The following is a 21,624-nucleotide window of genomic DNA, read 5'->3' as shown; positions in this document are numbered from 1 at the left end:
CAAATCTGTTAAATTTCATTTGGATAGAACACAAACTGGTGATAAATCAAAGTATAAATATCAGCATGCGTATATTCAGCTGTTAATCTGCGTAACTTTGTACTGCACGGCAGTTTTGCTTTTCCGTCTTGTTTTTGGAGCAGACCACTTATCAGAGGTTTTGCACATCAATCCCTTTATTGTGTAAAGAATCAGTCTTTGAATAGATTTGGCTTGAAGGGTAGAAGCGATGCACAGTGCCCAGGACACTGAGTGCTGATTGCATATGTGTTTTGGTAAATGGCTTTCTGCTGGTTGATAGGATTTATATATTGTGCATTTAAGTTGTCTAACAAGTCCAAGGTTTTGGTGGCACAGTAGCTGCTCTAGTCTTAGATGGGACCCGCTGAAGGAGGATCAGCTTCTCAGTCTAGGCTCTTCTTTCTGATTGATGGCACCTGCTCATCATAATGCTATCTGCTGGAATCTGCATACCAATGATCCCAGCCGCCTATCGATTCACCCCTCATCTACCCCACACACACCCTGGAGACCAATACACACACACACCCACGCGCACACATTCATCCACTCCATCTCCCTCCCCAACCACTGTCATTATAAAAGTCAGCAGCTGCTGCTGCATGCATTGATCATAAATCATAATTGCTTCTTCATTTTTCCCTACTTGTTTAATGTTGCTGTCAGGGACAGTAGGGGGAGAAAAGGAGGAGGCGGAGAAACGGAGGAAGAAAAGCCCAAAGAAAGTTTACTGAGACGCAGAAAAATGAGATTAGAACAGAGAGCTGAAGGAGAAATGGTCTCCAATCTCTCCGCTGGCATATCGAGTCCTCTGGCCTTTAAAAGAGCAGCAGCCTGACATGTCCGCATTGGCTCAAGAATTTAAGCTGTTTCCACTTCAGAACTCTGCTCACATTAAAAGAACCAAACTCTGATATAGTGCTAAATGGTGTTTTGTCTTCATGAGGGTTTATGTAAGTGACCAAAGGCATTGTGTGCTAATAATATGCATCAGTATTTTAGAGATGCTGTTTTATTTGTTGTTGTTTTTTTAAATATAAGATAAATGGCGCAGGGACTCGGCAGTTCCATTCGTTTCCCCGGCTGAGCTGAGTTTCCACCTCGGACATGTCCTAGATCCCCTCCTCTTAATCCTGGAGTGAAGTTTAGCTTTGGTTGAATGTTTTGCAGCATCCATTGACGAAAACAAGTTAAATCGTTTTACAGAAATGAACTCAACATCTTTGACCGTCCCCTTCTCTGCAGATAAACGGAGCTACAGACTTTTATTTGTTCCCTTTTTGACTTTGAGTTGTTTTGACAATCCTGTGCTGATATTTTTAGGAGTGGCTGGTACTTTATGACAGACATGAAAGAATAAAATATATCAGATTTTTCTTCTTTCCCCACTTCTGAGCACTTTTGGAATAGTTACACTATTTTTGATCTTTTTAAAAGTATGACTACATGCTGCATCTCTGTATTTCCTTAATTCACTCCTCCTCTCATCAATCTTGCTTCACATCATTTGTGTGTTAGAAATGATAGATTGGTGTGACTGAAATTCACCAAAATTGCAAGTGTACTGATAGATCAATCCCTACCCATGCGGCTCCTAAACGCATTGCTCCACCCCATTAGGGTGATGCACTACACAGTGCTGGAGCTCTCCTGCTGCCATTGTGCAAGCAGCTGCTTTATTGAGCACTCTGCTGACATACAGCCCAGCGTTTCTGCATCGCAAGGGGAAACTTTGGATGACATGTAAAAGCAGAGGTTTGGTGCAACATGCCTTCATAATGGGATGGGAACTTGGGTGCACGAGTGAGGTGGGAGGGGGGCATGCTAGCTGCAGGTATTGTGGGGGGGAAGGAGTGTCTCTTCCTGGCTGCTTCCAAAGCAAATGGAAGACAATCCAATTTCCTGTGATTCCATCAAGCCTCCGTCCTGGATCCGGGAGCATTAGGGAACGCTGAGAGGACAGGCCGCTGACCCCCTCACATGAACATGCAAGAGGCATGTAGGCTGCACACGTGCGCTGGCGTGCTCATCTGTATTGTTAGGTTTGTTGGCCTGTGTTTTATCAGTCGCATATTTTCACTTACGAGCGCACACGCGTCCTTTTATGCTGCCGAACAACAAACTGCAGATTAGCGCTGGAGGCAGATTAGAGCTTAAAGCCGTTACACTTTAATTATAACTGTATTTATGTGTGGCGTGGTCTTTCACTTGGCCCTGGCTGTAAACATCTGCCGCTCTCCCACTGTGCTCAGTCTTTGTCTGTGTTGTGAACTAAAGGGAAAATTGGTTGCAGCATTATCTTATTTACACACAATGCCGAGAAGATTAAAACGTGACCCTCTTGCTGTTAGACGTATGCGCGCATATATAAATGCAGCTATTTTGCTACAGGTCGGCCTGCTCTTCTCCAGACTGTCAGGCTGACACATTTTCTGCAGTACATCACAGGTTGTGATTTGACTCTCAGTCAGACAGCATTGTTGTCTTGGGTTAACCGCTGCACGCTTTCCACGCTGGTGGCGATTTGCATCTGTTCTCTGTGATCCACCCAGAGGGAATAGAAAGCTCTAATCCAATCAGCAGGTCCCTGAAGTGCTGCCCCTGAGAGATGGAGAGAAACACAACAATAGGATCACTCTGCACTGGTTTCAGCAGGAGAAGGCAGACAGGAAAGGGAAGGAAGGGAAATGAGGGATTGTAGAGGAGAAGGGATTAAGTCTGAAGAAGAGACGAGAGGAACGAACGGGGGCGAGGATGATGGGTGAAGTAAGGAAATGAAATGAGGGAGGTGTGGCTTGGTGTGACAGGAGGTAACAAAACAGGAAAGACTAATGAATAATTTTACAATAGTTTGGAACTTTTGTGACTGCAGTGACATGTGAGCTACAAGAGCCTCCTTAGTTTTAATCTTCTTTGAAATGATTCCACTTGGTTCAACTGCTGCTCTTGTTCCAAGGCCACAGTTTATTACCACGGAGGTGCAAATGCAGGCTGGAGCAGTGATTTTAAAAACTGAATCTCCTGGTGATGGTGCCTGTCAGAACTGTCTTTTATATCTACAGACACGCAAGGACGCAGTTTCCCCATCGCTGTCCTCAGTCTAACACTTCATACAAGATATCATATCGCTGCCGCTGACCCTTTGACCACAAGGATCATCTGTTCAAAGAGCGTACACTCAGATCACACAGATGTTGAGGTCACAAACTCGTGTATCAGATATGATGCACTTGATGTTATAGGTTAAACACGGTCACTTACAGATGAGATGGATATAAATTTATTTTTTTAAATGCATGTTTCTGGCTCATCTTTGAAAGATTTATTTGGTTGGGGCTGAGTAACAAAGTAGCCATGAAAGGGTGAAATGCAAAGTCCAGTGTTAATAGACCTTGGCCTGTTAAAATCCATACTATGGATGAAGCTGCTGGGACATCTACACTTTATACCTGCAGGAGCGGCTTTGGTGTGGAAACGTGTCACGGAGCTCCTAGCAAATAGTTTTTGTGCATCTCTTGAGCTCTTTTTGTTTTAAATGTGTGCACTTTGTGTCTGAGCTGCTGTGGTTCCTAAATGCAGTTAGTTGGTTGTGACATTTCGTACCTCCCAGATATTCACAAACTAACTTGAATATAAGGGGAGTGCTACACTTAAATTCAGCGAGCTCTTTAGAATAAACCGAATGTTTAAAGGCTGCACGGTGAGTTGCTTTTGTGTTTAAATACACCTGTGGCAAAATGACAGAACACCTAAACTCCAGTGTTAACGGATCCGGCCTGTCTTGTCCATATAGTTTGATTTGTATGAGCTTTGACTTATTAATTAACACTTCAAACAAGCCACACAATAGTCTGCGAATTATAAAAAATAATTTCCAAATCAGCATCAACGTGAGTGAGAAAGGTTCCCTTTCTTCCACTCAGACTCCGTAAATCCAGTATAGATGCATCGCTTTCGTAATGGTCACATAAACATTACAACTAAGGTTGGAAACCTGCGGTCAGCTGAGACGCCCGCTGAAAACATCCAGATGAACAGATTCAACCTTTCGGTGATGGGTTTGGATTCGGGTTGATGCTGGATGGGCAGCTATGATTGAAGGGGGTGATGGCTCCCCTTTAATCTGAGTTTTAGGCTTCAGGTTAACCAGAGCTGGAAACGACCTGCAAGCTGAAAGTTTAGATTTTTCAGGTCAAATCAATATCTCATCGTCTTAGAATTCCCCTTTGGTCCAGGCAAACATAAACACGGCACCCTTTGTCCACAAAAAATATTTAATTTGTATTCAATCAGGTGCGAGTTTCCCTCTTGAAGTCTGGACAAAGTGACAGCTCACAACTTACTCACAGCAACTGCTGGCAGTATTTCTGTGTTAAGTGGATATTGTTTGAATGTGCACTCAGTGAAGTCTTGTTTTTGCTGTGTCACAGGTCCTTTGAATTAAACACTTGTTTTTGGCTTTTTACAGGACGATGAAGGACAGACGGCGTTGCATTATGGTAAGAAAGCATCGTGAACACTTTCCTCGCTGTAAAGCTTTTTGTGCCTATTTTTCAATTTGGCTCATCTCATTCCACATTTATTCTGCACAGACATCCTGTTGTCTGCGTGCACACTCTCACTTTATTTACAGCAGCTTGTTTTTTGTGCGCACGCCTTCTTTGACTACATTTTGTTTCAAATTGATCATCTTTGAGTCCTGCTCCTCCCGCTCTATCCTTTCTATTCCTCACTTATTTTCTGCTGTTTTCCACAAAGTTTGTCATTCCTTCCTTTTTGCTCCTGCGTGTGTGTGTTTGTGTAATAATCACTAGACCTCCCAGAGGAAATCAGCAGTGGTCCTTAGACTCCCCTGACCCCCTCGTGCCCCAACACACATGTCCCTGAGGGGCGTTTCCCATGTCCTCTGAGCCTCTGTGTGCATGTGGCTGCACCATCTGTCCCTGTGCTTGGTGGCGTTGGAGTGGGCATGCTGGATTACCCACTAGAGATCTGCACACACACCCGCACTCACCAGAAGAAGCCCTGAGGATGGGGCATAAAAAGATGACTAATAAACATAAGCGATGAACTCCAAGAGACAAATAGCAGAGAATGAAAATTCATTCCCACCTCTCTTTGCACAGGGCCACACTGGCTGGCAAGTGATTAATTGAGGGTTTACTGCTCACCATAAATTGTTCTCCTCCTCTACGGCTCCCCCGAGGGCCAGCCACTTTTTACAGCTCAAGGCCCAGGCGAGAGACGCGCCGCACGCGCACACACAAGGCTGGCTAAATAAAAGACTGTTTAGAGTAACAAGAGGAGGGCTGCAAGTGTGGCTGGGGGGGAGAAACAGTCAAGCTTTGTTACTCGGTTTTAGCTGGAAGATTAGTGATTCTTGTGGCTTTGCACACCTCATACATTCATTCATAGCTGCAGCTTGAGCATGCACACAGGCTTGCTCTCACACTCGCATGCATGCATTCCGATGTAACATCGCATCCCGTGCGTGCACACTCCCACCGGCCACCTCTGAGCTGGAGGTTAAAAGGCCTTGCTGTCAATCACTGCGGCTGCTGACATCAGCGAACATGGCACAGCAGAGTCTGCTCTTTAAAAGCAGCGAGCAGGAGGGAGTGTCAGAGGGGCAAGAGGTAGATCGGGAATGAAGGAGCCCTCTAACTGGGTTAAGAAAGTGCACACTGCCCCTCTCCACTCTGCACTGGGAGGGGAAGGACCCTTTTAGTGGGGTACAAATTGTCAATGGGGCAGAAATGAAGTGTTTGAAGGAAGCTCAGGTCCAAGCCAGTGTCAGTGCTGGGCCTGCAGATTAGCTTTTCATTAACTGCAGCACTTTACATACTGTATTAACCCACAGTGTGGAGACGGAATAAGGCACATTCACTCTAACCTGCCACATCGTAACAGTGGTTCATTGTTTCATTAACCATTTAAAACTAAATGAAACACAACCACATTAACTCTGTTTGGTTAAAACTCATTTATTATTAAAATGTTGCTAAGGCTGCAGTCTCGGTGACAACATGGAGGTAAACCGTTTCATTTGTCCAGGTGTATCAACTCGAACCGAAGTGTTTCGTTTATTCATCCATTCATACGAGGACTCGAGTTTCCGTAACGCCTGTCTTGGCAATCGATCAAACAGCTTTCACTAAACACATGTGAACCTCATGGGGGTAAAAACTCAAGGATGCTCACACTGATGTGATAGAGAATTGGTTTTCTATGCATTTGTTCTCGGGAGACGGAATATTGATTTAAAATATCGTACATTTCATGTTGTTCTTTCGGTTTCCAATGTGACTTTGTTTTTGTTTTTGTAGCTTCAGCGTGTGAATTTGTTGAAATTGTGGATCTGCTGCTGAAATCTGGAGCTGACCCAACTATCACAGACCAGGAAGGTTGTCTTCCTGAGGAGGTCACTGATTCCCGTGCAATCTCCCTTCTCCTGCGTGGGTACACTACTTCGAAAGGCTGAATCGGCCTTGCATCCCACCACCCTGTTATTCCAATCTCCTAGTCTCCTCCCTGCTCCCCTCTTTTGCCCAGCCTTCCCATAATCCCTCATTCATCCCTGCAGAGACTTCTTTTCCCCTTTTCAGCCCTAACAGTCTGTAGACCTGGACTGCAGACAGGTTTTGTTTTCTATTTTGTCTTTTTTTTTGTTTTTTTTTCCTCTCCCCCACCCAAATTGTTGAGGTGACTTTGATTTCATTGGTTTAGCTCTTTTTGAGCTACGGTTGTAAACATTAGTCATTCAATTTAATACACAAGGGCACTGCATGTATTTTCAGTCTTCTATATACTGTATTGACTATCTGCACAGTAGGGTTGGGTGATATGACGGTTACTGTAAGACAGATTTATGAACTGATAAGGTATAGCTACGAGACTTTGACTGGAAATGGTGCAATTAAATGAGCTGGACAGCATATTGGCAATATATAAATGACATTGTGTGCATCTGTGTGTTAAAGCATCTGTATTTATCCGGCATCACCAGATCAAGCAAAAACAGACATCCCCATTCACTTATCTATAAACGCTATAAGATATCACAATATTTATCATCATCACGACATGGTGTAACATCCAAATCCATCAGAGAATCCCATACATATCACCCACTCCTACTGCAACCAGCCAGGCCTTTTAATCAGTTTAGTCTGTTCTAGTGGTTTGTTCATGATTCTGTTAGGTACCAAGGAATGCTTTCCACGTGTTTCATTAAAGTGTTCTGCAAATCTGCGTCCTTGACTTCCTGTTATCTGTTCAAAAAGAAGCATAAGCACTGTTCTAGAGTTCCCCGTGTGAGCGATGTAACCCGATTCCACTTGGGCGTCTTTCTCCACGTACATGTTTACATAAATGTGTGAGGCCGTGGACCAATGAGCTTGTGCAATGGTGATGCGTCTGCCTGCGCCTGCTTACATGTGTCGGAGCTTTCGGATTTTAGTGAAACCTGCACATGATGATCACCTGATCCAGATTGTTCTCACGGTCATGTTTGTAGTTTTACGCTCCTAGATTCATATTTTTGGATAAATCTATTTTTTGTGAGCATTGATTTCAAAGTCTGTAAATGCATCATTGATGATCTGCTTGAATCCAAGGAGGGCGCATTGCTATGGCCAGTGTTGGGGAGTAATGGAATACATGTACCTGCGTTACATATTTAAAATACAAAATATGAGTAACTGTCTTCCATTAGTTACCGTTTAAGAAGGTGATATTCAGAATATGCTCTGTCTATTTTTAGTAATTCCACTCCGGTGGAAACCCAAACAAAACGCGCATTAAGAGGCTCTAATGTCTGTGTCTCAATCTCGCAGCCGCATAATGACGTGAAGAAATATTTTTAAAATTATTATTCAAAAAATGATTTAATATGAAGGCAACAGGCAGAGTGTTGCAGGCATCGCCCTAAAGCATGTAGCCTGATGGGTGGTGTAGTCCGTGATGTGTCTGTGAGCGAGGGAGGAGAAAAGGAAAAGTAGGAGCTGTCACGGAGCAGAAACGGGAGCTGGAAGCATGTAAATATAATAATAACCACTGCAGCCAAACAGAGAGCCTGACGAGCCCAGCTGTGAGTAAGCTGTTAAGACTCGACTGTACGCTGTGTTCGTGTTTTCCTCTGAAACAATAAGTTCTGTTGCAGCAGCCTTCAACGCCTCTCTCTGTCTCTCACTAGCAAAGTCGACCCAGACAACAAAGTAAAGCTAGTTTTCAGCTACGAGCCCGACACGAACCCGATGTATCAGCCAGAGGTCCCTTTACTACGGTTCGGAGCCGCGGACCTGTTTTATATACGCGCGGAATAGTTTTCTACACGAGATCGCTGCAAAAAGTGCAGCCTTACCTAATGTCCACCTACTGTTACTCATTTATATTAAGATTTAAACATCTAGTTGTGTTGGTGTGGAGAGTAACCTTCAGTAATAGTAATAAATCACACAGCAGTAGTTCATTCATGTAGTTGTAAGAAGCATGATAATATGTTAAGTAATCCAAAGTATTCAGAATACGTTACAAAATACATTTTGGGACATGTAATCTGTAGTGGAATACATTTTAAAAGTAACCTTCCCAACACTGGCTATGATTAAGTGCACGTGCAGTTGCACATACAAAACACCTGATCGTTAACAGCAGCTACATCGTTTAAGGTAGAAGCAGGCCTCATTACAATAAACCTGATCAATAATCAAAACCAAATCTGGGGGGGGAAAGTTTTATATATTCATAATTACTAAGACGACATTTACTGGAGATTAAACTTCAACACATGCACAAAGTATTTGTTCTTTTCTAACCTCCAACAACATGTTCGGTTCCTTAGGTTTCGGTGGCCTGATGGACACAATTGTTTTAATTCAAACATTTAAGCCACGTCCCCACGTGACCAGCAGAGACTGTAGTCCACAGAGCACAAACACAACATATTGTATATAGAGAGCAGCCTGTGCATGATTATGTCATATAAGGAGGAATCTGGATGTTCTCCAAAAATAACCAACACATGGTCAGAGTCCAAATCAGCTTTACTGGTCCTCAGCTCTATGACACACACACACACACACACACAGTGCAGCAGATGAGAATGCACTAAATCTGGATCCTGCTTCTTAACTACAGATTCATGAAGACGTCGTGCACGTTTTGGGGACAAAGCTTAATCCTTTACTCTCAAACACACAGCTTTGCTTCCCCCACCCTCCTGCACTGTGTTGCACTGGAAATCTGCTCTAACACACAAGGCGTTAGATAACTGTCTCAACATGTCAGCCACTCGCAGATCTGTGACAGCTTTACATGGCCTGGTGAGGATCAGTAGTCATCGCGTAGGGGGGTAGCGGTTCAAATTCGATTTTTCGTCTTGACAGGTGTTGTTGTGCTGGCAGTAAATTCAGATGCAAGTGAGGTGTGCTGTACACGAGTTGAATTAAGATCCCTCCACGTGATTTCGAATCTGCATCCGTGTCTCGTTCAGCCCTGCTTTCACAAGTCTCAGCGGGGAAGAGGCCTCAGAGTTTTTATTTCATCTTCCACTTTTGTAGACTCCGGCCAAAGAAGCTTCCTCAATGAAATTGTGTCCATGTCAGCTCATGAATTTTGAGGAGGAACCCTGCATAAGCTAAGACGGCGCCTTTTGAGTATTCAACATGAGTCCGAGACATGATGCTCTACAATCCCACAAAGAGACAACCGCTGACCATCTCGTCGTTATGAATTCTGTCCACATCCAGCCATTAGGCTGTTGGTGTATCTCTAAAGCCTGTTTGGGTCTCGGTGTTGTCTCCCCGTTGCTTCCTAAACCCCGTTATACTTGCTTGAGGTAAGAGAGAATGACGGCAGTCGTGCTTCCCTCCCGGCTCGTCTGCGAGACTCTGACACTAAGCCCATTATGCTTCCATTATGGGGCTTCAATTTTCCTCTGAGCTTTTCACTTCTGACACGGCAGCTCCCTCCCTCCTCAAACCGCAGACTCATACCCCCCAAGGCCCAGTGCTGCACGGCCGTTCAGTTAGGAACTTCAGTACATTTTTAAAGTACCAGCCCTGATTCTTATTCAACGGCAGTTATTTAAAATTGCACTAAGATGCATAATATGACAACGTTACATGCAAGCAGGCGTCAACAACAAAACATACGAGACAAAGCTAACTTTGCACATTTATACTTCAGTAATGTTTTAGGGCAACTTTAATTTGACAGCAAAGTAATTAACACTTGTGAGATTCAGCGTCTTCCTCAAGAAGCTGACATGTGGCTGCAAAACTAGTGAGTACAATTAGCCACATAGCAACACATGTCATTTGTAAGATGTTATTAAAAAAGACACTAACACCACATACATGACAGCAGTGTAGCCTTGCATGTACCTGAGGTGAGGCCTAGCATACAGTTAGTGGCCGAGTTGGCACCCACCTGTCACGCCGGCCCAGACCCATCTTTAACTAATTTGGCGATCATGTGGAAAAATAAAATCCAAATGGATTCTCACAGGGAAAACAAAACGGTGCTATTCCTAACTGTGGGAAACTACTGCACAGTCTTCAGAGGCAGATTCTGGGGCGATTTTTTAGTTTCAGGGTGAGCCAGCGGGTATTTATAACAAGCATCATTGTCAGCATTACTGACACCTGCATGCAACCAAAGCCTCCTTAATCCCGACGATAAACAGAAACCCAAACTTCTTGTTCCTTGGCTGATAAGTGTACACAATTTATTTACTATTTATTTATTCGTCAGTACAGAAAAGCGTAGCTGGGATGTTGAGGAATTATAGCGTCATTCTGCACACTGCCTCTCCTTTACTTTCTCTCTCCTGTAAAAGCCATACCATGTTCCTGCTTTGGCCCGCTCTTAATGCAAGCCTTTACCTCGCCACAGCCCTTCCTCCATCTTTTCTTTATGCTGCAGCACGCCCCCCTCACCCACTCTCAGCAGCAGCGTGGTTAGGAACCCAGCAGTAAGCAAAAATCCCCCTGCTGCTGAAACACTCTCCACTAATACCAGATTGGTTTAGTGGTGGCTTGGACTGCGCTCGTGTGAGTTTGTGCAGGTTTGTGTGTCCTCCACTCTGATGCCTATGTGTAGTTTGCGTTGATGAAGAAGCGTTGCCACTAACTACCGAAACCAAAAAGTTGATGTTTAAGACTTAAGGCGGCAAACAGAGGCTTGGTTCTGTGTTACATTCGAGATTTTTCTTCAGTACAGCTACACATTGTCATCTACCTGATTTGGCTACCTGTAACCTATCGGATTTCTGTGGAGTGGAAAAGTCCCAGTTTCACATTAAAACAGCATTGAGCTCACAACCTTGAGGGTGTCATTGAGAGGCCTCCGTTTGACTCCAGCTCCTCTTTAAGACTCACTCCGTCATGCTGCGGATCATTGTTCACTGCAGGCTGGATGAAGTTGTTTGGGGAGAAAAATGTCCTGTCTCAACGCTGCAAGATTGACTTTCGGTCTGAAAACAAATCCTATCTATTTTGCATGTTAATTTATTCCCTTTTGCTTGAGAAGGGAAAAAAAACAGTTTCCTTGAGGAAGTTTGTAATAAAAGCCTTGCGATCGATGATAATGGCATTTGTGCTTGTGTTTGTCATCTTCGCAAAAGCAACAGTGGTGGAGTTTCCACAGATTTATTTGTATACTAGTGCTGTAAGTGGCGTGTAAATTATCCTAACTGTCTGTGTGGCTCTTTATCTTTGTAAGCCAGTACTATTAGACCCTATCCATTAATGCCCATAACCCAGCCAATCAATGCTTAAATAAAAATCAGCTCAATTTGTAGCATTTTATGCAAACGTGCAAACTCCAACCAGGCTGACTCTTTGCTTTTTGTTTTTATAATGCTACAGGAATAGCTAAAACACAAAGGAATCGATATCACTTACGTTTGGGTTGTGTTGGCCTGCTCTCAAACAAATGCTGCACGTTGCTGCATAGAAATGAGTTTCATACGGATGTACACTGTGCTGTAATTTCATTATAATTCTATACATGCTGCGCTTAGCCAACACCATAGTCACAGGGAGTAAATCCATTGTAACTCGTGAGCTTTTCTCAATGCAGCAGGAACTGCATGTGTGTGAGTGCCAGTTACAACTAACGACGCTGGGTTCACTGCACTGACACGGAGCCGACACGTGACTGTTTTGTGTTATTTCGTGGTAGCGTCTCAGGGGTGACGGCGCCGATCGTTCTGTCTGCTGTTTTGGTTGAAATGTGTTCAAAACGTGAATTTTAACAATTTTGAAATCAGTGTCTATGAAGCAGCTCCAGCGTTACTTTATGTTGTGCATGTCTTAGGATGCTTATGTGCTAAACTAAGAAGGCCTCTGTCACACCCTCACGTTTCCATTGCAGACTCCTGCTGGGACTCACTGTTATTTTCTGTTTTCACGTTAAGTACAGATGAAAATGTGCAGAGGAGGCCTTTTAGGTAATAATTACTGCAAGTAAAATTTAATTTAATAACTAAATCATTTTTTGTAGTATTACGGTCATCTTATTTTTTTACTGGCCTCTCAGCAAATTGTTTATTTACCAGCTCGACATGTGCGAGCACGCTGCCTGCATATGGATCATGTTCCCGCTTTGCCTGACTACAAAGCACATTTGCCTATATTTCACAATTAGTTAGCAGCTCAGGGATTAAGGGTAGATTTGACACTGCAGTGCTGCAATCTGCTGTTGTGTCTCTTTAGCACTGAGAGGATCAGAGAAATAGCCAGCGAGCATCTGTTTCTGCACTTGTTTTATTTCTCTCTCCGGCTTTCTTTCCTTAATCTCTCTTCATGCATCTTTCTTGTCACCCCCCCGCAGAGCGAGAGCGGAAAGCAGTATCAATCACTGTTAACTGACTGACCACTGTCTGTTGGTGGTACTAAATGGATCCCCACAATTGAATAGAGGCCTAAGTGTGTGGTAAATGCTCTCAATGGGTAAATGAATTTGCGGGTTAACTCGCTCTAAGAGCGTTTCAATAAGGCAAAATAATAAAAACACCTACAGCACATATTTTTCTTTTGATATATTAAAAACAAAGTCCAGCTGAAAATCTTAAGTCTCGCATTCATCACCGCAGGCCCGGAGTACGAAAAGAAAGCAGCCGAGCGTAACCCAAACACAATCCAGCTTTATTTTCCTCATATAGATTTGACTGTACACAGTTCAGACCATTACACAGAAGGCATAAATGAATAAATTCAGTGCTCTCTTTTACATCTTTTTCAAAGACACATGGCAATAATAAATAGCGCTCATGAAACAAGACGATCAACACGTTTTCAACCTGTACAAAATTTACAGCAATTGAGATGCAAAGTTTGGAGGCAACACAGACTGAATGAAACTGTCCTGGTAATATGTTTGTTATTTCATTTAACTGTGAAACTTCGATAGAAGCTCAAACATTACGCTGTAATTACGGTGCACTCATCCTGGGGGTAACAGATGTTTACTCATGGTTGATGTGGGTTATAGACTGCATCCCTTTTTTAACTGTCACATAATGAACAATTGTAATGTTTTACAGTAGCTCAGTAATTTAAAACGAATGTTTTGATCTCGAGTACACTATTCTTCTTTCAAAACTTTGTCCACGTTGCTTCCAACTGTCATTTCTAAGTGATAAATGAAATAATCAAATATGAGATCTTCCTAAATTTGTTTTTTCTGTAATACATTTATTCTTTGTTGTATTGGAATTTAACTAACTGTAATACATCTAAATGTTACCCCCGTGTTACACTTTATATAGTTTTAATTTTATCAACCAAATAATTACGCTGTAATTTTAGAGCTGTAATCTCGAGTTTCTCTGAATAGTGTCATCTTGTATTTCTTTATTTGCTTCCTGGTATTGAAAACACTCGTTTTTTTCCCTCTTTCCCTTGTTTTTTTTTTTAACAAAAGAAGTACCCACATGAATAAGACTTTGTTTCTCTTTTGAAGCAGAGATCAAATCTGAATGATGGTTCCTGCATGCTCAGCAGGTCAAGAATCAGAAACACCGAATCGTTCCACTGTTTCAGTTGTTGTGGGTCTTTAAAGATGCAGCTGTGGGAAATGCATCGGCCCGGCAGTCGTGCCAGCACTGACGCTAAAGCATCAGCCCTGAATGTGGGGGACTATCGGTAATCCCTCTGACATGCAGGCCAGGCAGTGGGAGAACAGGCTGACGACACATCTGGGGTCAGTGAGTAGGTTGATAGCAGGCAAAGCTGCACTGAGTAGATTACCAAGAGGCGCCTGGATCAGACCGAAGAAACTCAAGAGAGTTTTTATCTGTGTTCCTGCTTGTTAGCATTTTAAGTGTCAAATTTATGTTTGCTTTCAACGTCTGCAAAAGAATCTGCATGTGCATACAAATGGATAAGATGCAGTTAGAACTGAATATTTCCAAACCGTATACATGTCTTGACTTTGCCTTAAACATATAAGCTTTTTATTCCTGGCGAGTCTGTGTCTGAGATAATTTAATACTGACGGACGTCTGCTTCCAGACCAGCTTTTACACAGATGACAACAAGTCAAGCACCTATAAATATAGAAGAGAGATCTGCTTTGTAGCAAACAGTGATCGCCCTCATTCAAAGAGGGGAGACATAAACTTCTAGTGAACAGACGGACGGACAGAGGAAAGGACGGGCAGACCAACAGTCATCTATTTCCTAATAAGTTTGAGCACTATGTTAAAAACAAAAAAAGCATCAGCGTGGTTCAAAATTAACACTTGTGCCGCTCTTTTTTTGTAAATTTCTCTCCCAATGAAACACTGTTTGTTGCCTTGTGCATACGTCTCTCCTCCTTTTCTCTGTCCACACGTGTAGAGAGACGAGGAGAGTAAAGTGCATCGCCAATGTAAAGGCTTGGATGTGGCTGTACGGCAGGCCTGCTCAGTATGAATGAGAAGCATGCAGGTGACTCCTGGGTTTCGTAGGGACTTTGATCTGGATTGTGTCGCCCTAATGTTGTGTGGTTTATTTCAAGGGATGAGACGTTTCTCCCCTGTGAGCATTACTCCACCGATATATTTGAGATCCGGTCTCACTTTCAGAGAGTGAACGAACAAAAAAAAGTGTAAAAAATGATCGTATGATGCAGAGTTGACTCATTCTGTGTGGAGGCGTTCTCGCTGCTTCTGCTCAGACTACATATCTCGATGGCTACCTCACCAACTACGACTGCTGCGGGACTCTCCCTTCTCCTTCGCCCAACATCGCACCCGAAACATACCGGCAGTGGACCGTGGAGAGCGATAGAAAGAAATGTAAAAAGCCTTCTGAGTCCACTTTGATGTTTCCCCACAGTACTTTTTTTTTTACCATGTCTGAGACTCAAAACTGGGAATGGTCCATCTCGTCCAGCCATGAGGCGGGGCTGGTGGGGAAGTCAGGGTATCCCGTACTGCTCCCTGTGGAGAGGTCTGAGGTCGGGCCTCCTGCCATGGCCCTCAGAGCCTGTCCCACACCACCCGGCCCCCCCTGTGCCACCAGGCTGTCCATGTTGAAGCTCAGGTTGTTGAGGAGAGGAGTGTGGCCGGGCAGAGAGGCGATGGAGGAGGGCGACTGGGGGAGACCATAAGGGCTTCCCGCTCGGATGTCGTGGTAGGGCTGTCCCGCCGCGTCGACGGAGAAGCCGCCGTTCAGCGTGTTGGTCACATCGCCGACGCTCCCGTAAAGCCCGTTGGCGTGGCCGAGATCTGACAGGACCTGGTCGTCTGCAGAGGAGAAACCGTCACTTAGCACGAGGAGTGTAAAAACTTTGAGACATCAACAGCGGCGTCACCTGTGCGAGCATTATACAGTTGTTATATTTCAATACAGTTAAGTGCTTTTACGAGTCAGATTTATTGTGGCAGATTTCATGGAGGTACAGTAAATGGACGAGCCACTGAAGTCTTTGAAACGCTTTTCGGTTCTCTTAGCGAGAAAGTGAGAAAGGATGCTCTTTCTGCTTCATCTCTAACCGAGCAATTACTGCAGCACAAAATATTTGTTTCCATCTCGTCCCTCCCCTGGGTGGCTTCAATAACAACAACGCCCCAGAGCGCTTTCTCTCTAATTGACTAAAAGCCTCACATGCTTTATAGAGTTTCTGTCACCATGTTTTCATTTCTCATAAAAATAGCCTTCTTTGGCTTGAGGACTTTTATGACTACCAAAAACGGGGTGTGCAAACATTAAATAACATGGCATGTCTAAAACGCCGTTTGCATCCCACTAAGGACCCTCTCTCTTTTCCAATAAGCTCCATCATGGTGACAAACAGAGGCAGGAGGATGCGTCAGCAGCCACAGGGATGTGTGACGGGAATGTGAAATGAGAATGCCATTTTGGATTTGCCCGACTGCGACGCCACGCGTTGATGAATGCTAGAAAACAAATGAAACGCCACAAAGACACTTCCAATTGCCGCGGCGCTCGTGTCATTTAGCAGCTTCTAGGCTCCCTCGATCCCATTAGCACGGCAGCATGACGGACAATTCCCTTCAGGGATCTCACTTTTAAGCAATAAAAGCTGCATACCTCTGAAGCTCAGCTCGCTGTCGCTGAGTCCTGCGTCGTCAGCTGAGCTCTCCTTCTCCACTTTAGTTCCTCCTCGGCTGCGTTTGACACTTTTATAAAACTGAGTCCAGCGATGCCGCCCTGCGTCTTTCTTCAGACGCTTTTCCTTCGCTCGCCGGTTCTGAAACCAAACCTGTGGAACATTTTATTTATCGTTAAGTGCAAATGAAATTATGAAACACTCTCTGAAACATTATCTCCAACTAATAATAAATGACAACAGGAACGATACGTTCTTAGTCTGACTTCAGCCTCGGCCTTTGTTTGACGCAATATAGCGTCACTCTTTATAAATGTGTTTATTTGCAACCTGAGCTTTTAAATTCACAAATAAACTCATCAAATTTTAATTATCTCACAACAGTCGATACCAGAAATTTTAGGTAGGAAAACAAACGCATGACACTAAAGTGAATATGTGAAAAAAATGTAAGCTTTGCACGTGGATTCTCAATAAGGTCTGATCTTTTTAGCTCTGAAACACTCTAAAATACTAAATATGCTCATTTAAATTTAAAATTCAAGTAAAATGCATGTGAATTATGTTGTTTCCAAATATGTATTTGCTTTTTAACATTTGTATCAGCACTTGAGAGGCCGGGATTCAGCGATTCCAAAGTAACTTGCTTCATTACAAAAACTCGATCCCAGTGAGTCAGCTTTCTCAGGGACCTGCAGGATATAGCCAAAATACTCTACCTGCACCACTCTCATGTCTAACCCCGTCTCCGATGACAGCTGCTCTCTGACGTGGCGTGCAGGCTTCGGCGAGTTTTTGTAGGCACTTTTGAGGGTCTCCAGCTGTTTGGCGGTGATGGTGGTCCTTGGTCTCTTGGTCCCTGCCTCTGAATCATCTGAAAACACCACACACACGAGCGTGAGTGACTTCTTCCTAGATTTGTCATGTTGCCTCAGCAGGCACTGCCCTCAGGCCTTCACAATGAGCGTGTCTGTGCTCAGTGAAGTGAATGGTCATGTATAGAAGTGTATTATTGTCCTTGTGCATCTGTCCCACTCCCACAGCAGAGGACATAAATCTATTCACTGCCGGAGGAATGGAGTGATTGGAACAGCACCATATAAGAGCATTGCTTCACTTTGCATAATCAATCAGAGATGCATGGACATCTGAGGAGAGAGGGAGGGAGAGAAGCAGCACACACCCACAAACAAACAACACGGATCCACCGGCAGGAGTCGTATTACCGCTTTGCAGCGTGAATACAACTTTATCCATGATTCATAGTGTTGTGATTCTGGTGTAGTTAAGTGAAGTCATCAGCACTAAACCAGGTGGATAAAAACTGCTAAGAGTTATTGAAACATCTCTTTTTTCATATTTTCAGTAAACGCTCGTTGTAGCCTAACATCGAATGCTCCTGCACACCTACCATTTTGTTTGGCGGCCTCGTAATCCACCTTGCACACCAGCCTCCCGTCTTCCATGAGGTAAAACTCGTCCCCGGTGGCCAGCTGTCTGCTGCACATGATGCAGGCGAAGCAGTGCAGGTGATAAACAAAGTCCTGCGCCTTCCGCACAACCTGTGTCGGCGGGATGCCCTGCTGACACGATGCACATTTTGTACCAAAACGTCTGCAGGAAAACATGAAGGAGAGAGAGAGAGACGCCATTAAAAAAATTTGTAAAACGCCGGCAGGGTGGACTGATGGAAAGAGTGCGAGCAGCTGAGATTAAAATTTCACACACTACATGACTATTTCTTCATCTGCAGCCAAGAATGATGGCACAGTGTCTGTATTAATAGGAACTCCAGCTGCTGAGGAGGGAAAAACCATCCCTGGAATGTGTTTCTGTTAACGGTAGATCTGCCAGCAGACTGATAGATGGACTGGATCAGTGCACTGTGTGGGTTTGAGTGTGCATCTGCATGTTTGCATGTTTATGTGATTGCAGATGAACTACTGACAGCTCTAGATGAGGAGGAGGAAGAGTAAAAAGAGAACAAGAAGAGGAAGAGGAGGAGAAGGAGGAGGAGGGGTCCTCACAGTAAAGACACCCTGAGGAGAACCAATAAAACACTGACTCAGGAGAGGCTTTAAATCACAGCACAGACACACAAAAATAAAAAGAGCAAAGTGAGGCCTCCAAATCACCTCTGGGAAGCAAACACCAGCAAAGCTATGTGTATGTATTATTTAGTATGTGTGTCTGTGTGTGTTTGAACATGCTACAGCCCCCACCAGCACTGCCCCCTGGGTCACCTAACACAGTTAGCTCCCAGTGAGACTCCGGAGCTCTTTAGGTCTCTTTCTAGCTTTGAGCATTAAAACCTTTCAAACATGATTTAGTAAAAAGCCCCAATATGCCGATCGTGTTATGGATAAAAGTCAAACTCAATTTTCTCCTGCAATGCCTCAAACATCCAATTGTTGAAAGAATAAATGGCAACTAGACTGTGAAATAAAGGGATTTTTAATCTTGCCTACAGTGTGACAGAGCTGCCACTACACTGGGAATCAGGCAAACTGTGCACATTATGAGGGCAACCAGCATCACACATGTTCAGTCACAACAAAGAGGAAAACCATCAACCCAAGCAAACACACCTGCAAGCTGTGTTTCTGTTGTTCTTCATAAATTAGGGGAAAGTGGTGAATGTGTATTATTAAATAATTAAAGGTAAAAAGACAAAGGTTAGCCTAATACACATGTATGACACGATGTTATATTGCTAGCATTTTAACCGTGTTAGCAAACGGAAACCAGTCGGTTGCAATACTAGATACACCGGAACTATTACAGGTCACAGTCGGATTTTTGTCAAGGAAAATTGTAATATTTGTTAGTGCTGCCCTGGAGAAAGGCTGGGCCAGTGCTCACTCTGCAGGAAACAATCCACGCGGATGGTAAGGGGAGAAAGCAACGGAAGAAGCGCACTTACTTGAAGAAATCCTCCTTGCAGTAGACGCTTCCTGCCCGGGAGAAACATTTGTCCGCCAGCGGTGTCTGGCAGTCGGCGCACTTGAGGCACTTGGAGTGCCAGTGTCTGTCCAGCACCTTCAGGATGAACTTGTCCAGGATGTGCTGACTACAGCCTGCACACTGAGGGATCTCTGTGACGGAAACAAGCGCAGTCCCGCGTAGTTAACAGAGAAGCAAAGAGGCAAAGAGAAATAAGCGCTTTACGCGAGCGAAATTCATTTAGTTTTACCTTTACAAAAACAACAACAAAAAATGAAATTACATTCATGGTGACGGAGAATTGTTTCGCACATTAAAGCAGGTCTTCGGGGTTTCCCCTAAATCTGCAAGCCTGTAGTTTAGTTTTAAAACCCGAATCAGACAATAAACTCGGGTTTCACTCATATTTCCGTGTAGATATGATAACAATGAAATCTGGAGATTATGTGCATGGGTGTGTATTTTCTAAAGGCCCGTCACTGTAACAAACACCGTGACATGGTATCATATCGGTTTCATTTTTTTAAAAATGTTATTTATTTTGCTTCTGTTTATATATTTATTTTATTTTATTACGACTTATTTTGCTGTTGCTATCACAGCTAAACAGGACAAAAATATATAAATTTCGCGTATTTGTATTGTCCGTCTCTGTCCAAGGTGCTGAACTCGGAGCTGTTCGCTTGTAGGGCGAAAATAATTTTCTGACGAAATATTGATTTTTGTTTCTCTTAATTTCGTTAGCCAGATCTAGTTTGACCCTAATTAATCTCCTAATGATTTTATGGGAAGCATGGTGGCAACCAGTGTTAGAAGGTGAGGCGGTTTCTGGATGTAAATCAGGGTCAAGGGGAGATTAAATTTAATTTTTGTGAATGTAAAAAAAAGAAAGGGAAAAAAGGTGTCTTGGCACACCACACGTGCTCATTCAGAGGCAGATATTAGCAATTAAATTTGGCATCGATGATAAACTACAGGTAAGCTGCACATTTCAAGACGTCTTAAAAAGCGAAATAAAATCAAAACATAATTTCTTTCAAAACAAAAACCGATTTTCTGTCGAAGTAGCACATTTATAGAGATCAAACAGCATATTTTTTATATTTTAATATTTGTATTTGTAGCATTTTTATTATTACAGTAACTCCTACTCCTTCTATTAAATTAAAGATTGTAAAAGTCCACCTGCAATGCTCCATAAACTAACATCACGTCAGCATTTGTCTTTAAAGACCTTTAGACTGTTTTTATTCTCGGCCTGTCTTTGTCACACATCTGCATGATGCTACACGACGAGAAAAAACTGTAAAAAAAAACAAAAAAAAAAACATACTGAGAAAAAACAAGTGACCGGGGCCGGTGACCATGAAGCTAAGCCACCCACATATCACAACCTTTTTGCTGTGGAGAGAAAACATATCGGCCGTGAAATCATCTTACAATAACCGTGTAAAGCGCCGGGTGCCTCATGCGTAATCCCCACACACAATACTGCGTGCAAAACCAAGCTCACTGACTCTGCACCGTGGAGGCGCGGACACGCACATTTTAGAGGGGTTTTTATGTACTACTCTTAGTACCTTTGGCATTTCTGTCATTTTAATTTTAATTTCAAGGAGGTGAAATAACTGTAACTCAGTGAAAATGAGCTTTTAAAAAAAATCATTTTATTTTCAGTATTCATTCGTTTATTTTGCGAAGAGTAAGAACAGATAACCTCATCGAAATATTCGGTCCTTATTACAGAAGCTTAAATAACCCAGTGCGCACACTGTTACACACAGAGGAACATTCCGGCACAGACACAGCTTGGACTGGCTTTGTGTCTCCTCGGCGAGGTAATTCTCATAGAAAGGGTAGAAGAAGGCAGTGAAATTATTATGAAAGGGTGGCCTGTGTCTCGGACTTTAAAATGGGAAAGCATTTTAAATATCCAGAGATAAGTGGTGGGTGGGTGAAGCCGAGCGGGATGGCTTTGGAGAGAGAAGTGGTGCTGAAAGGAAAGCAGCACGATTCTTGGCAACGACAGGGCGTTCGCCATCCAGCTTCAGTGTGTGTGTGTGTGTGTGTGTGTGTGTGTGTGTGTGTGTGTGTGTG

The 21,624-nt window shown here is 43.4% G+C and overlaps 2 protein-coding genes across 2 annotated transcripts in view; one reads left to right on the top strand and one right to left on the bottom strand.

The window, feature by feature from the left end:
• Nucleotides 1-7,272, top strand: part of acbd6 (acyl-CoA binding domain containing 6) — a 29,599-nt gene extending 22,327 nt beyond the window's left edge. The window contains exons 7-8 of the mRNA XM_005945919.3: nucleotides 4,490-4,520; nucleotides 6,348-7,272. Of these exons, the coding sequence (XP_005945981.1) occupies nucleotides 4,490-4,520; nucleotides 6,348-6,502 (186 nt within the window). The 3' untranslated portion in view covers nucleotides 6,503-7,272. The remainder of the gene's footprint in view (nucleotides 1-4,489; nucleotides 4,521-6,347) is intronic.
• Nucleotides 7,273-13,151: 5,879 nt separating this feature from the next.
• lhx4 (LIM homeobox 4) overlaps nucleotides 13,152-21,624 on the bottom strand; it is an 11,563-nt gene continuing 3,090 nt past the window's right edge. The window contains exons 2-6 of the mRNA XM_005945920.3: nucleotides 19,508-19,679; nucleotides 17,996-18,198; nucleotides 17,304-17,458; nucleotides 16,566-16,737; nucleotides 13,152-15,757 (exon numbers count right to left, since the gene is read on the bottom strand). Coding sequence (XP_005945982.1) covers nucleotides 15,375-15,757; nucleotides 16,566-16,737; nucleotides 17,304-17,458; nucleotides 17,996-18,198; nucleotides 19,508-19,679 — 1,085 coding nt within the window. The 3' untranslated portion in view covers nucleotides 13,152-15,374. The remainder of the gene's footprint in view (nucleotides 15,758-16,565; nucleotides 16,738-17,303; nucleotides 17,459-17,995; nucleotides 18,199-19,507; nucleotides 19,680-21,624) is intronic.

This window comes from Haplochromis burtoni, unplaced genomic scaffold (assembly GCF_018398535.1).
Source record: "Haplochromis burtoni strain Fernald_Lab_line unplaced genomic scaffold, NCSU_Asbu1 Contig_466, whole genome shotgun sequence".
Lineage (NCBI taxonomy): Eukaryota > Metazoa > Chordata > Actinopteri > Cichliformes > Cichlidae > Haplochromis > Haplochromis burtoni.
Note: the sequence above shows the minus strand (reverse complement) of the source record. Positions and strands in the feature narration are given on the sequence as shown.